This window comes from Podarcis tiliguerta (genome assembly GCF_965153285.1).
Source record: "Podarcis tiliguerta genome assembly, chromosome: 6".
NCBI lineage: Eukaryota > Metazoa > Chordata > Lepidosauria > Squamata > Lacertidae > Podarcis > Podarcis tiliguerta.
Window position 1 is genome coordinate 35,202,531 of NC_139539.1, and position 18,067 is coordinate 35,220,597.

Sequence of the window (18,067 nt, forward strand, 5' to 3'; positions counted from 1 at the left end):
AACTGTGGTTTAGAAAATGTTAGTGCAACATACCTCAATTCTCAAGCTATCTTCAACTTCCAGCAAGAGCCCTTATTTTCTTTTCCTTGCTTTTTGGGGAGGCCTTGTTAAAATGTTAATGCATGGTGTTCAATATATGATTCTTAGGGTCAGCTCCCTCCCCATCCCTTAAAATGGAGGGAAGCACTGCTCCAATCACCAAAGCACCACCTGGGTCCACCTGTCAAGATTGGTTGGAGAGATATTAGCGGGGGGGGGGCTAACCTCTGTCTAAGTAGCACTGCAGGGGCAGGATACCTTGCCCAAGGGCCCCTCAAACTTGTTGCCAGGCCTGGGGATTGAGATCAAGTGAATGGTAGCAATTTAGGATCATTAGATTTAGTATAAATGAGTACAGTTGTACCTTGGATCCTGAACGCCTTGGGTGCCAAATAAATCGGCTCCTCAACAATCAAAACCCAGAAGTGAGTGTTCCAGTTTTCAAACAATTTTCAGAAGCCAAACAACTGGCACTCTTGCAGCCAATTGGAAGCCGTGCTTTGGTTTCCGAACGTTTTGGAAGTCAGAGTTAACAGTTATCTGTTCTATTGTTAGTTGGTGTGTTGAGTTCATCAACCTTTGCAATAACTGTTATTGACTAAAAATGACAAATATCTCTACTGCTGAATGCATTTTTATTATTCTGTACCTAATTATTATCCTTGAAAATAAATATAAATATACAAAAAAAAAATGCATAAAGTCTCTGTCTTGGGGAAAAGACAACTCTAGTCTAAATCCATTTATCTCAAGACACTTTAGAAATATAGAAGAGAAACCAATTTGCAGGGTTGGGAGCTGAAACTAACTGTGTCTAACATCAGAAGGGATGTTGCTAACCCCAACATGTTTTTTTTGGTAGTAACATTTTGCTGGGAGAGTTTCACAGGGAAAATAGCTGTTTGCTTTGCAATAATCATTGTTCTGATTTGAACTCATTCTTTTCGATTATTAGGATTTATTTTAAAAGCTCCAAAAACACATGGCTGTTATTACATTACTAAGAAGGCCAGGACTCGCCGTCTTAAAAACAGTTTCTACGCTAATGCAATTCTGGTTCTAAATGCAGCATAAGGGGTCTCTGTAGTATAGTGTATTTTAAAATGGGGTTTTAGAGTTTTTTAGGGGGTTTTGAATGTTTTATGTAGTTTTTATGTAGTTTTATGTAGTTTTTATGTAGTTTTATGTAGTTTTTCAATTTCATTGTTCCGCAAGGGACAATGACAATAAAGATATCGTATCGTAAGAAGTTCAATGAACAACTTGCAAAGAAAGAAAAACAATGTTACAAATCAAATTTCAATGCACAATGAGATGAGAATTTCTCATTTACAATTCCTAATTTTGTTGGAATTTCTACAATTTTTAAGTGTGCCATAGCAGACAGGTAAGGTGATATTTGAATCTCAGGATGAAATGAATATCTTCCCATCTGATTCTTTTCACTTATTTAGCTTGCATGTGAAGAAACAAACTTTGAGGGAAATTTATACTGGTGGGGGAAAGTATGCATTCTTCAGAGAGAGAAAATAAGGAAAGACTTAACTATGGTTCTTGAAACTAAAGGAAATTACTGTTGCTCTGGAGAGAGAGAGAAGGCAGCACTTTTTTTAAAAAAAGGTCTATATGGGTAACAATGTGGAAAACAATATGCCTCTTTCCATATTGTACTCTTTTTGGTAAGTCTGCAAAGGGTCCATCATCAGTGACTACACAGGCACTAGCCAATAGGTGCACATCTCCATCTCAGTAATACTTGTACTTCAAGGTGGGGGATTTCTGAAGACTGCAGGAACCTTCTCATTCTGTTAAACTAAGTGGTCATAAACAGCTATTTTGTGTTAGTTAATGTCTTGGTCTAAGACTGAAAGAGGGAAGAGAATTTCTTAGAAAGCGAGAGGCATTTGAAATTTAAGCAATCTGTCATCACTGCAAGCTTCTCAACATCTCTTCCTGCAGCAAATTGGGCTTGTTCCAGGCTACCTTCTCTGAAAGATACATAGACCATGCTTCATCTGTAGCTGTAATAACAATCGGAGAACAGGCTGTGCAGAGCACAGAATCGATAGGCAGTGTAAACAGGTGACACAGAGAGGAGATTGGGCCATAAAGAATAGGTATGAAACTGCTCTGATTCCCTATGCTGGAGTGGGTGCTGTCAGGGCACGCTATTTATCCTGCTGCCAGATCATTCTTCTGTGGCTAATTGCATTTTCCCACCTGCTAATGAGCTCCAGATCTCCGGCAAGCAGCCATAAAAAACCAAAGAGCCCCAAGCCACACCAGGATAAAAATAAAAGAAAAAAAGTGGGTCAGCAGTGGCATAAGAAAATTAGGCACCTGGCATGACAGTGGAGCAGAGGCCTTTTCCCAGGGAAGGGAAGTTAAGCAGTCAGCAAAATTTATTCCTGGAGAGCTAGCATGCTAATTTTGGGCAGCTCGAGACCACGTCTACTCCAGCTCCCGCAGACATAACAACATGGATCCATAAAATCATGAACATTTTATTTCCCTGTGCAAACTTTATTGCACAGATAGTCTGCTGTAGTTTTGAAAGGAAAGTACACATAACCAGCGTAAAGAGGGGTTTCGATTCACAATGGAAGATAAACTGTTACACAGCACTATGACAATTTAAAGAATTATTTGGCAGATAGGTGAGTGGAATATGATAAAAGTAGAAGCTTAACTTTTTTAAAAAATCATGTGCTGGTTTTCATCTGCTCTTTGTGTTATCTGCTACTTGTATAATTAATGGGTGGTATTTGACTAAGTCATGCTCAGACCAGACCCATTGACATCAGCTCCTTAGAAATGCCATCTCTGCTTCAGCATCATAAGATGACTTGGGCTGCATACGCACAATGTTTTATTCTGCAATCACTGGTGGCCAAGTACTTTTTTCCTACATAATCCGCACACAATCTAGATCTACTGCATATTTCTTACCCCTGAAAAGAGCTTTTTGGGAAACTGCTTTCATTCCAAAAAATAAAAGCTCATTGCAGACTGATTCTGTACTACCCTTCAGTGTGTCCATTTGAAAACAGCTGTAGAGCCCCCCAGCAATGGAGGTCGTGTAGCCACACTTGCCCAGTGATGTTTTGGGTGGGTGCATACCAAGATGGCAATCACCACTCCTTTCTTCATTCACCTGGGGCACATGCAGGGAGGAAAGGGGGGGGGATAACCTAATCAAAGGGTTTTCAGATGCGTATCCCATGACATATGCATATCGAAATACGGTACATTTTGATGGGGGGATCTGAGTCAAGAAGTGCTTTGCAAAATCCAGAGAAGTGTGAAATCTGAAGGATAAGCTGCATCCTGATCTGCATATTAGTAGTCCAAGAGACTTAATCAACACTCTCAAGGAACCAACACACTTTTCACCTTAAGGACAGATTATGCCCCCAGATGCATAATACCTAGACTAATACAAGTGACTGAGAAGAGAAGACTCCCTGGAAAAGACCCTGATGCTGGGAAAGATTGAGGGCACAAGGAGAAGGGGACAACAGAAGATGAGATGGTTGGACAGTGTTCTCAAAGCTACCAGCATGAGTTTTACCAAACTGCAGGAGGCAGTGGAAGACAGGAGTGCCTGGCGTGCTCTGGTCACGAAGAGTTGGATACGACTAAATGACTAAACAACAACAACAATACAAGTGACGCTTGAGGTGTGGGAGATTGCTAATTTTTGGAAGTGCTTTGAGGATGGAAGAGTGATGTGAAGCTGAAATACGAACCGACAGACCCAATGAGAAAATCCATGAAAGGAAAAGTTCCTGGTCCCCCCCCCCATCCACTTTCAATTGTGTCTACCACTCAGTGTGATAATATCCTGCTGATTAAGTAGACTTTTGGAGAGGAAGAGTTATCTGTAAACTATTGCTTTGTGGGGAAGGATGATGCCTGGAATTCCAAGCTTCTCTGTCATCCTCAATTTAATGTCACCCATGGATATTATATTTTTGAGGAACCATTCTGCAACATCATGGTAGTTTCTGCAGTTACCTGGGCACCTAATTCTCCAGTACAGTTCCAAATTGTTGTGTTAACTAAGAGAGAGTGGGGATCTGCTGACAGTTTATCCTTAACCACGACTTCTTCTACGAAACAAAAGTACTCAATAACTACTTTTAATTGGAAGAACTTTAGGGGGTTTGTTAAAACAAGTAAAATAGGTACTGCTGGACCCCCATATTGGCTGTTTCCTTTGAAAGAAACATACTGTGATTTGAAAAAGGATATATTCAGCTTAAATCTGTAGGCTATGATGCCAGAATTGAAAAGCATGATGTAATGGAACCTCATACCATAACAATGGGTACAATTAACAAGCAAATTGATCCTCTAGTTTGGAATGCCATGACTTTAAATTATATAGAATATCCAGTTGTGGGATCCCATGTGCTTAAACTGAATCAGCCTCAAGAGATTATTTTGCAGCCTCAAAATTCTATAATCTTGGCCCAACTGCATTGGCTGCCAATTCATCTCCAGGCACAATTAAAAGTGCTTGTTTTGACCTATAAAGCCTTAAACAGCTCAGGACCGCAATTCCTCAAGGATGTATCTGACCCAGACCCTGCAACTATAATCTAAGAGCCTTCTTTGTGTGCCCAGAAAAGTTCAAAGGACCGCAACATAGAACGGGCCTTTTCTGTGCCTTTGTTACATATCTTTAGGTACCCAGAAAAAGCATTCCTCTTCTCCCAGGCCTTTGGCTAATTAAACAATCTATGGCCTCTTAAACTGTGGTGGGGAATATAATTTTCGTTTGTTATAATTGTATGTGTTTTTGTGCTTTTATATTGTAAACTGCCCTGAAATCTTTGGATGAAGGGCAGTATAGAAAGTTAATAAATAAATAAGATAAAGAAGAGATGCAGATCAAGTGGTTCATATTTGCAAAAAACAAATTCTTGAAACATCCCTAGTCAGGGAGAGTATATTCATGGTCACATATTGGGGCATAGATGGTAATGGCCAGATGACAGTGGCATTGGGTCTATCTTGTTAGTGGCAGCTAACATTGCCACAAAACTCCAGTGATCTGCATGCGGCTTTCATTTCATATTATGCATCTGTGCAAAGAGAGGATCCTGCTCTAGAGAGCATGTATAATGAGAGTAATAGTTTTTTCTTCTCCTGCAACTGCCCCCCTTTCCGTTTCTTGCTGAGCTGGAAGAAACCTCCTATCAGTTCTATCTGAGAAGGCAAATCAGAGAGTGTTTAATGCTGAGCAGCAGGAAACCCTTTGAGAGCCTGGGACAATTTCCTGCACTGTATGCAATGCTTTTCACTCCAGTTTTGCTGTTATTTTCCCTCCAGAACTTTGGGGGAAAAACACATTATCTTGCAGGAGCATATATGCATTGTAAAAGCACAGAGCTTTTGAAGCCTGGATGTACAAAATAAAATTAAAACCATGCCCGATTCTGACTGACCTTTAACTGAGCAGCCAAACACATTCTTTGTGCCATTACTTGGAAGGACAAAGTCTTTCTCTAGAGATCTGCAATTGCTCCTCAGATCAATTGTCACACAAATACAGACAGACAGAAACAGCAGCATCCACAAATTGTTTTAAGAAATGCACAGACAATTACTGTGTTGCCAGCCTTAACTCACACTGGGGAATTCTGTCTCCCATGTGTGATACATAGTCTTCGGCTCCGTATATATTAATCTTAGTGGTTAATCTGGATTCAGTGTGTTCCCACTTCTGCCCTGAACACATGATGTTAGCCAGGATCCACAGGCACCTACAGGCAGTTTTTCTTTGAAAACAACCACCCCCCTGTGTTTTCATGTGGTTTCCCACAAGCCAGCCTCACTCTCTTGAAAAAAGTTTTACTTATTCAATGCTTGGTGAATATGAGGCATGAAGAATGGAAACATTTGCTGGGGGTGGCCCTAAATATCTGGTGTCTGTAGTGGGTGTGAAATACCACTTCTGCCTTTGACATACAGTGTGGGATAATTTCTCTTCCAGAACACTACTCATAGAATCATAGAATTGTAGATTTGGAAAGGATCCTGAGAATCATCTTAGTCCAAGCCCCTGCAATGCAGAAATTTCAACATGCAGTCCCACATTCTATCTAAGATCTATCTGAAACCATACTGGACACTGCCTAGCTTTGCAACTGTGCTAGCAGTTTTATTGCTGCGTTTCTGGGTAAAAGGAAAAAGGGAGGGGAGGCAGAGCAGGCTTTCCTTCTCTCTGCAACCCCTGCCCCCGCCCCCAATTGCAAGCCTGATCAAGGTGGGAGCAACTAGTTCACTTCTACCTGCTGCTTTCAACAGGATCAGTAGCCTGCTTCCACCCCTAGTCCCAGAAGAGAAGGGCTAGCCATGGAAGCGAGGCTGAGAATCAGGAGGAATTACATGTTCATTCCTCATAAACATCAGCAGCAGCCAAAGCAAGAACCCTCTGCTTGCTCAGTCTTGCTTCAGCCTTATACCGAGTCAGACCATTCTTCCATCTAGTTCAGTATTGCCTACATCAGGACTGGGAGCAGCTCTCCAAGGTGTCAGGCAGGGGAGATGCGAGAGACTGAACATGGGATGTTCTGTCACTGGTCCTTCTCGAGAGAAGGGGGAAGCTTGTCTGCCATGATGGCAATAACATCAATAAAACTACTTTGCTCACTGAAAATAGGCTGCTGAAATAAATAAATGGGAGTGGACTTTTGAGTCCAAGAATTATGAGCTCAGTTCAGTTCTGCTACTGAAAACAACTCCCTTGACTCATAATATGCTCAAAGGAACCCTCTTCTTCAAAATATGCCTCTTTTCCATTTGGCTCTGCTTGGTAAATCTTGGGTTTCCTGTTAAAATACACACACATCTAAAACTTGCAATTCTAGCATTTATTTATTTTTTTTAATAAAATGGCTGGTACCCCTTGGAATCCTAGTAAGATATGAATTAGATTCAACAAGCATGAAGTTTGTCTGTCCCTGCCAAGGCTGGCACTTCCACAGGGTGATCTGACTGCCGCCCCCTGCCTGCTGTTGCGCCACTGCCACTGGCACCACAGCACATTTGCTGTCACTGCTAACACGGCACTATCATGGCTTGCTCTGCATTGTGGTAGCAGAAAAGGCACAGCTGCAGGTGAAGTGAAGTTGTTGTAGTGGTGGGGCCAGCGGCAGTGCAGGCACCGAAGTGGGCTAGATTATGCTACTGCAGCAAAACACACCCTGGGCCCCTGCTCTAGATCAAACAATAGGCTGCTTTTTAGGCTCGGTGGAACTGTTGCAGCCAAAACTCAGGTCCCAAACCAAATCAATCCAATTCATGTCAACCTGAAATTCAGCTGGAGGAGGTTGAGGCAGCCCTGAATTGCACCAGGTTGGATCAGATCCACCTGGAACAAGCCAGGATGGTCAAAAGTTGGGTGATGCGGAAATGGGGTAATGAAGGAAACATAAGGTGCCTGTGTCTCCTCCCCTCTCCACTCCCAGCCACATGCTTAATTGTGGCTTAAACCCCTAAATAAACATTGTGCAAGCCCCCTTTATTTGATTCAGGGCATGGATACAGGTGGATCATCCTGAGTCAGATTGGGACCACCTTGAAATTCAGGTCCCAAACTGAATGGGGGCTGTGCTATTTTTGCCATGATTTATGCATTCCAGATCCTGCCAACCTAGCAGTTCGAAAGAATGTCAACGTGCAAGTAGATAAATAGGTACCACTCCAGTGGGAAGGTAAACGGTGTTTCCGTGTGCTGCTCTCGTTCACCAGAAGTGGCTTAGTCATGCTGGCCACATGACCCGGAAGCTGTATGCCGGCTCCCTCGGCCAATAAAGCGAGATGAGCGCCACAACCCCAGAGTTGTCCCTTTACCCTTTACCTTATGCATTCCAGAGTAGAATCAGTGCTTTTCAGTATATGGTTGGAGGGGGCCCCAATCTTTCTTTTGGCACTACCACCACACTGCTAATGATTCTAAGCTTTTCAGGCTACTGACCTGAGATGTGGTAAACGTCTGCTCCTTAGCTCTCCGACAGCCAAACATCAAACCAGATAATGAATTCTACCACAGAAAGATCCCACGCTCATTTCCATCCCAGTTAGAGGCTAAGTGAGAAATCTGTATTCCGTGCTCGGCACAGCACATCGCTACTACTAATATTCAATGAATAATTAAAGTTTTTAAACTCACTTCTGCCTTTCACACATGTATTATTAAATGGCTACTAGAGAGAACTAGACCTGTTTTTACTGCTCATTACTACTAACACCTTAACTGAGCACAGAGGGGGGGAAACATATTTTTATCATCTTGTCACATAAACTGCAGAGCATATTGCAAAAATAATCTGCATGGGGATGATACATGCACTCAGCTTTTATGCCACGGTTTATATGAAGTATGCACATGAATGTCTGCCATCGGTCTGGCAAAATGGTTGTCCTGCATTTGTAGTTAAACCATATAAACCATCCTGAGTGAGGACTGTATGCATAAATTCCATCTTATCTCACATATAGATACTGAAAACTCTCTGCCAATCACAGCTTTCCAGTAATCCAGTATGACCACGGGCAATATAAACATATTTTAAATCTATAAATAAATATGGACTGGTTGAATTGGGTGGCCACACAGTACAAAGATCCTCTGAAACAGTTTCAAACCCAACGGCTTCTATTCCAGGAGAAGGGTTTCTTTCTAGACTTACAGGTGCCAACCAGAGTGATCTCTCTGCTCTTTGCCATCGTCCGTAGAGGAAAGCTACCCAGACCCCTCTAGCAAATTCTGTGGTAGAGGTCCTGAAACTGACAGACTCCTGCCCAGATCCAGACCCTCAAAGGGAGCAGCTGCAATGTTCCCTGCCAGAGGCAGAAATGACACTTTACTCATAGAAATTACTCAAAGCTACTTACGAACCCAACAGAAACACTAAAACCTATTACAATCAACATAATCAATGGTTCCCAGCTTAAACATACTACTAGAGGCTATGTAGAGCCACTGTACAAAATCTACACAGAAAAGAACGGTGGTTTTGTTGACCAGCATAGATACTGACCTCATTGCTCAAAGGAGAGGTGAGCATTACAAGATTCAGGAGCTTATAATTGTCACTTTAAAAGGAGAGGTTGGATGGCCATCTGTCATGTATAAACTAGTTGAGATTCCTGCATTGCAGGGGGCTAGATCAGATGACCCTTAGGGCCCCTTCCAACTTTGCAATTCTATGAGAGGCCCCCCAAATTCTTATCTGTCTCAGATTAAAATCCAACCCGGAGAAGAATTTCCAGTGTACTCATCTACCATTTCCAATGCCTCCATACACTTCCCCCTCCCACAACATTTACCCAGCTGTGGCAGCAGCTGAACAATCATATCCAGCATTCACTATCCTCTCTTTTCCATCAGGCTGTTAGTGCACAAGGAAAAAAGGGCTACTTCAGACATGTAACTTTTCCCATTTCCACAGGAATTCCAAATTTGATATCCAAAGCTTTGGCTCCAAAAGCCAGCTATTATGTCCCCCTCCTTTAAAAAAACAACAACAAACATTACTTATTTTCCAGTCCAATCCAATGTGAGCTAAGAGAGGTAGACCCCCTCACTAATTCTATGGCATTTAAACAAAATAGATTTCTTTACTTAGGAATCTGGAAACGAGATGACGGTTTAGGGCTTTTAGATCTGTCGCCTTGTCTAATCACCACCTTCCTGTTCAGCATGTGCTTGTTCAAGAACAATCATTTTTCTAAAATCGGTTTTCTGAAACTGAATCCAATCAGTCAGGCCCAAGCAGCGCATGATGAGAAGGCACCACAGAGCTGCTTTCAACAAGCAGCTGCATTTAAATAGATGCATACATCAAACAATGCGATTAAGGTATTTCCACATGAAATAGGGGTGGCATTAGGCCCAGCAAGGCAATGAATTTCCAGCCTAAGTTGCCTAAATGGATGCAGTCAAGCAGCTTTGGCTTGTGATCATTAGTCCTCATCATAATACCATTCTTACTTTAATAAAAATCCATCACTGTCAATGAGGAGTGGGGAGTGTGTGAGTGGGTAGATCTTTAACAGGTGCTCTGTTCCGCAGCAGGAAATCTAGTTTCACAAAGCAATCAAGCTATTTACCAGCAGGAGCGGAGAATCTCAGGCCCAGGGCCAAATGCAGCCCTCCCAGCTTATTAACCAGGTGCTTGGAATTCTCCCCAGGCTCCACCCCCTTTCTCCAAGCCACACCCCTCCCTGGCCCTGCATTGCAGCCTGCTTGGGTGTTTTTGCCTGTCTTGGACTCACAGCTCAGTTGTTGCTTTATTCCAAAAATCACTACAATGCCGAAACATAGATCAGGCTACAGGTAACACCAGGCTTCCTCAAACTCGGCCCTCCAGATGTTTTTGGCCTACAATTCCCATAATCCCTAGCTAGCAGGACCAGTGGTCACGGATGGTGGGAACTGTAGTCTAAAAACATCTGGAGGGCTGAGTTTGAGGAAGCCTGGGTTACATGGTTCAGAAGTTCATAGCAGAGCTCTAAAGAACAAGCTAGATGCATGTTAAGATTTGGTTCCAACATTTGATGTGTAAATGAGCTTCCCTTTGGAAGAGCAGTCATCCGTGTGGTGGTTGTCCTGAGCCACAGGACTGGGCAAGCAAGCAGGCACTCCTGCAAGTAGGTTCGATCTACTTGCATGGTCTCAGCCATCACAACATCCTTCGAGAAGGAGTCAGCATAGCCAGCTCACTATCCAATTTAGCTTCAGGAAGCACAATCACATCAGGAGGATCTACCATGACATTTGGGGCATCTGATGATACTGAGTTGTGACTGTCTCCAGGCAATTCACCGAACCTCTCCCTAGCATCCAGATCAGCACCTCCCAAACCACAGGGCCCTTCCCCTAGATCCAAGCTCTGCATTCTCATCCCAATCCTCCTCCCGCTTCAGAAAAGCCCTGCAAAGAAATCTCAATGGGACTCATGAAAAGGGTTTGCCTTCTGAATTGGGCACCAAATTAATTTTCAATTCTGATTTTATTTTACTTATTAGATTTATATACTGCCAGTCATCATAAGATGTCAGGGTGGTTCACAGAGTTTTGAGGCCAGATCTGTACAGAGTAGCAAAAGATCAGATCCATTACTTACTAGGACCACTTCTCCTTCAGAGCTAATCCCTCCAACATTTGGCGCTTCCTTTGAAGTTAAGTCACCTAGTGTCATGATGATACAAGGCGGAAACAAAGCTCAGTACCTTGCCCAAATCAGGGATCATGGCTTTGCTCAAAATACAAACTGCAATCAATAAGCCAAAAAAAAACAACCCTTAGCTACAGAGCAAACCAAACCTCAATCCCTTTTTTCCTGATATGATTCTGAGTCAGCAGTCATGGTTTGTTTCCTTCTAGCAAGGGCAGGGAGCGTCAGGAAGCAAATCACACAGTAAGCTTATGGCTTGCTGTGACATGCAAATATGATGAATATCTAAATACTGCAAGCCTTTCCTATCCACAGAATGCCAGCTCCCCCTATGCAAAGTCTTCCCAAAACTGGGGCTATCTTCATTTACAGCGACTGTTCTCCTTCCTAGGAATCGCCTGATGGATCGTGCCCATGAGATCACTTGCGGAAACTGCAACTATTGTAGGCAAGTTCTGCATTCTCTCGAAATATGATATTATTATTGTTATGTTTATCTTCATATGTACCTGGCTGCAGGTTAGCAAGATGATAAAGGGGCTGAATGCTCATTGATTGTTTGGAATAGTCACACTGGGAGATATAGGTTAGTTGTGAGCAGTGATCTCAGGGATTATAGGATTAGAATTGTTTTATCTATAGCAGGGAATGGCAGAAGTGGAACAGGGGTCTACGTAAGGTCATACATTAGCAAATGCAGCTGCAGTCTAACTCTTCTGCATCTTCCCTCATATACTTGATGCACAAATTTACATTGCTAAAATTAAATTGAAAAACATCAATGTGTGGCCCAAATATGTCCCACAGATGGTAAAATCAGCAGCTTCTGGATGCAGACGGGATTTTGAAAAGAATCTACAGACTGAGAAGGCCTAAAGCAATTTTCTGTGCTCATATGTAAAACTGAATGCAGTGCATTATTGGTTTATTATGTACCACATTTTCCACAGACGTAGTACAGAGAACTTGATAAATAAATACATAGATACACACATAAATAAATAAATAATCACCACACATGGGAATACTTCTGTAAGTACCGTATTTTTTGCTCTATAAGACTCACTTTTTCCCTCCTAAAAAGTAAGGGGAAATGTGTGTGTGTCTTATGGAGCGAATGCAGGCTGCGCAGCTATCCCAGAAGCTAGAACAGCAAGAGGGATTGCTGCTTTCGCTGTGCAGCGGATGATCCCTCTTGCTGTTCTGGCTTCTGAAATTCAGAATATTTTTTTTCTTGTTTTTCTCCTCCAAAAACTAGGTGTGTCTTGTGGTCTGGTGCGTCTTATAGAGCGAAAAATACGGTAATTCCTACGTATGGACTCATTAATCTAGCCCTAAGCGGGGTGGAGCAAAACCAGGAGTATTGCAACTTTTAAAGGAAATGAAAGATGGAGCAGGCTTGTTTTCTCCTGCTCCAGAAGGCAGGACCCGAACCAATGGATTCAAGCTAAAAAAAGGAGATTCCAAATCAACATCAGAAATAACTTTCTGACAGTATGAGCTGTTTGACAGTGGAATGGACTCCCTTGGAATATGTGGTGGGCTTGGAGGTTTTTAAGCAGAGGTTGGATGGTCATCTGTCATGGATACTTTAGCTGAGATTCCTGCATTGCTGGACTAGATGACCCTAAGGATTCCTTCCAACTCAACAATTCTATGATCTTGGAAATAATCTGTGTGCCTTTCACAGAGCTCGCTATGTGCACATGGCCCTCCCACTTTATTATGCACAGAAGCTAGTTTAGAACACAGTTCCTATGCCAAAACGCAGGGAAGGGTCACCAAGCTTGATTGCCTTAATGATGGGCAGAAACCAAGGGCAGAAACACAAACTGTAGAGGCATTACTGCAGTGTGAGATGCAAGTACGCCACAGACGTGGATGGAATTGAGATCCAAATCAGGAGATTAATTTGCCCAAGTTCCACCAGCTCTCCCCACTGAAAGAAAGAACTTCTCTTTTAAATGGTGTGGAAAACAACTTGCATATGAAAATGACAGAAATGTTTTGTTGTTGTTTTTTTGCAAATTGGATGGCTACAATGCAAGCATACCTCTGAGACGGGAGCATCATTTGCCTTTATTCCCCGCAGACAGGTGTTTATTATGCATCTCTCTTTCTCTAAATTCCAACCACACTTCGAAACACATGCTAGACAGCAGAAATGGGATTTAGGCACCTGCGGTAAACTAAAGAGGCTCCCCCAAGCCTGTGAATAGGAAGAGGACCAGAGCAGCTACTCACTTTTAATTGCTCCCTGTAGCATGGAGCAATTAGGGAACCAAGTCTCAGGCAGAAATCCTTTGAAGTCCTCATATCCTGAACTCCAACTGCCTGCAGCTCCATAGCTCTCGGTTCAGATACAGCAGAAAACAGTGGGACAGGTTTTTGGCATGCACGACACATTAATGCCGTTGTGTGCTAACTATGTTCACGACTGCCCACCTCTGAAAAATCTAAATTCTACATTGCCATGTTTAGATGACTCTGTGTGTAGCAGAAGCTCATCCTCCACCCAACGGCAGACTTGGGAATGACCCATGCTGACAATGACAGAAGCAAGTAGGTCAGGTATAGATTCATATTCCTAGATGCATATTCCTAACAGCAAAAGCACACACACTGTACCACTGCTTTTTAAGGCTGAATACATTTCAAGACTTTATTCTTGTTGTTCTTTGAATGCAGGTCCCAGTCTGAAAGAACATCAAGTGACCCCTTTGCCTTATTTGGCATAATTGCATAGCAGCGCCTATAAAACATGCCTGAATTGTCAATAAAAATTGGCAAAGGGACCCCTGACAGTTATGTCCAGTTGCAGATGACTCTGGGGTTGCGGTGCTCATCTCGCTTTACAGGCTGAGGGAACCAGCGTTTGTCCGTTTTTCCGGGTCATGTGCCTAGTATGACTAAGCCACTTCTGGCGAAACCAGAGCAGCACACAGAAATGCCATTTACCTTCCTGCCGCAGTGGTACCTATTTATCTACTTGCACTTTGACGTGCTTTTGAACTGCTAGGTTGGCAGGAGCTGAGACCAAACAACGGGAGCTCACCCTGTCGCAGGGATTCGAACAGCCAACCTTCTGATCGGCAAACCCAAGAGGCTCAGTGGTTTAGACCACAGCGCCACCCGCGTCCCACGAATTGCCAATGCCACTCATTTTAAAGCCTCCAGGAAAAGCTCTCTCTCCCCCTCTTTATTAAAACACATTTATTCAAAAGTTACAACACAGCTTCATCCACTGCCATAATATCACCATAATATCACAGAATGATCACTCCATTCCTCAGTCCCATGTCACTGTCATGTAGGCTCACCAAATACTCTCAATCTGGTTTACTGGACATTTTAAATTAATATATCCCCTCCACAGCACCTCTGTGATGATGGTGGCATTAAAATATCCTGTTCTTTTTCAATAAAAGAGAAAAAAGGAGACCAAATCATGCCAAAGGTATCTTTCTTGGAGATGCCTTTGATTAGTTGCCAATGGTATGTGAGGCATTCTAATAAATAATCCAGGTGTTATTAATCCAAGCCTTTATTGGTATATTAGAAGCTTTCTTCCATCGTTGGGCAATAACTAGTTTAGCTACTCTGAACAGGAAGGAAATTAATTCTTTAGATTTAAGGGTAGAATTGGGGCCAAATCTAGCGATAGTAAGGCAAGTAAGGCAAGGAGAGATAGATTGTTTAGTGATTTGGGGGGGGGGGAGTCTGATTCAAAGCTGTTTACAGCTTTAAGCATTAGAACTGTACCTTCAAATAGACAGAAAAATAAACTTGTAACTAGGTACAGTTTTTGGAAGTGCAAGATACCAAAGCTCCTCACATTCTCCATCAGATGACGTTTCAAGGAATAAAGCCATAATATGACTTCTAATCTTAACCAAGCTTCGCTGCAGCAAAGTCGTACATATGGTGGTAATCTCTCCAAGTCAGGCTGTAGGCTGAAATAAGTTGGAACGGGCAGAAAGCACTCTTGACAAGAACTGCCACCTGCATATACAGCACCAGGCCAGAAATGCAACAGAAATTACAGGCCGTAAAACTGAGTCAACAGCCGAGGAAAATACCAGCGATGACCAAATGGCTACCCACGATAAGAAAATTTGTGGGATTTGCAACTTGAGTCAGCCCTATGACTAACACAAATAAAGAATTAACCCAACTAAAGAACACTTCCAGTTCCTTAGAATTAAAACTAAGAATCAGTTTTAAAATCCAAAAACTAAAATACAAGAATCATGGGAACATTTGTCGATTTCTGAGGTTTATTTACTACTTGTTCTGGCAAAAAGGCATGTCGCTACAGTATTCCCACTGGACACAATGAACAGGTCAAAATGTAAATATCATAAGGCTAAGCTTCAGCTGAAAGCCCTAAGCTTGGGGGGTGGGGGACAGACAATAGTTTTATACCTTAGTGAGCAGAAGTTCTCCATAGTTTGTTATTGCCCAGTTGACACATCTGAGTGAACCATACAGTAGTTAATGGTACACCACAAGAGCAGAGATGACTCCTGCTTTGCTCCTCGCCTAGCACAAGCAATAATACACAATACCTGGAGTATCCTGACATCTGAACCAGGAATAGTGGTTTATTTTGCTCAAACTCTTAACTCTCAATAACACACCTTGGCTACACACCATGGTTTGTTTGGAGCAGCCCTGGTTTGAACATAAAGCTAAGCCAGAGGTCATGTTTATTGTTCCCACCGACAGCAAGGGATAAGCAAAGCAGGAATCACCTGCACATCCATGATAAACCATTAGCTGAATCAGATTTTGTTGAGTTTTGCATTCCATTTAAAACACAATAATAGCATAAGAAGAGCCCCGCTAGACCATGCCAAAGACTCATCTCATCCACCAGCCTGTTTTCACAGTGGTCAACCAGATACCTACTGCAGCAAAGCGACTGCACTTCTTGCAGGGAGAAGACCCTTCTCTGCACATGGAACATTGAGCTCTGTCACAGAGATGTCCACTTGGGAGTTGCCTTTGCCTGATGTCATTTTCAGAGGCTATTTCAGGTACAATAAGCACAAATGGGAGAGTGCCTGCAGCATTCCAGCAAGTTCTACCCAGCCACCCCATGCACATTCGTTGTAGTTTCTGAAAACACTACTATGAGAACAACTGCAGACACAGATAACTCTGTCCATGCATTTGGAAACCCTGAAAAAACAGGACTACCAAGCGAGCAGAGAAAAGCTGCCCATGTGTACAATCACATATGTGGGAGTCATTTCAAATATTACAATGAATGTCTGTCATTCAGGGACTAAGCCTGCTGCTGCAATGCTGCTCATCATTCTCCACAATGCACATTATAGGTGTGAAAGGGCCTTGAGTCTGTCTCAGAAAGGAGGTTTATGTTGAGGAAAAACTCAAGTTTGTGCATCTTTTTTCCTAAGGGACACTCGCAATTTGCCAATGCCTTTCTTGGCTTGGGCAGCCAGGAAATCACCCTGCAGCCAGGCTCTTCTTTGAGACTTGGCAGGTGCCAAACCTCATGTGCTCATGTGAACTCCACCCAGCAGGAGACAGTGTTGAGGCAAGAACCTATGTAATGTCGTTTCTTCCACCTTCTCCAATCACTAAAATTGCCTTTTGCAGAGAGGAGGAAGGGATTTTTCCTGAGTTCAGTAAGTGGCTGGCTTCCCCCTCCCTCTGTGCCCAGTGTCAAATACCTGCTGGCTTTATGCAGCTGTTAAGAGCATTGAGATCATGCTCTGAGAAAGAATTCTAAAATAATGGTGGTGTTCTGCCTCTAGAGTACATCTGAGTACACCCCTCACACCTGGAATTTTGAACAGACTTGAAATTCTGAGAAAGTACCAAGGGCACCAGTCACAAAATGGATGCTGTGTATAGGAGAAGCGAAACCAGTGTAAACAGCAACTGAACTGGAAGAGAAAACAATCTCTGCTGCACTGTAGATTTCTGAGGAGTATTTATGGAGACTTCTTGCAGGTGCCATAGGAGGTACTTCTGGACACACGGGTGACTCCTGCTCTAAACCTCTCAACATAAAAAACTGAACCTTCTTCAGAAGTCCAGTTGGTAGCATCTTGCAAGTCCTCAGAAGGTCTGGAGATGCAAGAAGTCTAATCCTGCGCACACACTTTTAGTCAAAGCGCTGCAGTAAGAAACAAGGGCAGATTCAAGAGAGATTGTTTGGCCTACCTGAATGGCTTCTGTGGTGTGATGAGGCTAGAGTCAGCCTTCCCCATAGCGTTATAAGGCAGAGAGAGAGCACCAATACCCCTTTGCTCAAGCTTCGGATGTCCCTCTCACTCATTCTGCCAAGGAAAAAGAAATTGCATTAAGATCCACATGTCATGGATAGGGCGTCTACAGGTCAGAAAAATCCCAGCATCTCAGACTAGATCAAGTTGCTGTTTCTGGAACAAACAAGCTTTATTTTAACATATTTCAGCATTTCAAAACTAAACGAGTGGAGCATATGGCACAATTGGGGATCCTGATAAACCAAGATTTACTTTCAAGCAAATGTAAATTAAAGTCCCAGAAGACCTTTCCCTCTGAAAGTAGGAAGGTCATGCCAACATACACAGGGAGAGGTATGTCCAGAGATGCTAGGGGCAGGGCCTGCATCCAGGCCTGAACATGGCCATGCCCTCACACAGCCATAATAATAATAATAATAATTTATTATTTGTACCCCACCCATCTGGCTGGGTTTCCCCAGCCACTCTGGGAGGCTTCCACAGAGACCAAAAATACACTAAAATGTCACACATTAAAAACTTCACTGAACTGGGCTGCCTTAAGATGTCTTCTGAATGTCAGGTAGTTGTTTTTCT

At 42.8% G+C, this 18,067-nt stretch overlaps 1 protein-coding gene across 2 annotated transcripts in view; it reads right to left on the minus strand.

Moving 5' to 3' along the window:
• The window catches only part of TAFA3 (TAFA chemokine like family member 3), an 86,184-nt gene that overhangs the window by 37,066 nt on the left and 31,051 nt on the right, over positions 1-18,067 (minus strand). For both annotated transcript variants that reach the window (XM_083444642.1, XM_083444643.1), the window contains exon 3: positions 17,427-17,542. In XM_083444642.1, coding sequence (XP_083300768.1) covers positions 17,427-17,541 — 115 coding nt within the window. In that variant the 5' untranslated portion in view covers position 17,542. The remainder of the gene's footprint in view (positions 1-17,426; positions 17,543-18,067) is intronic.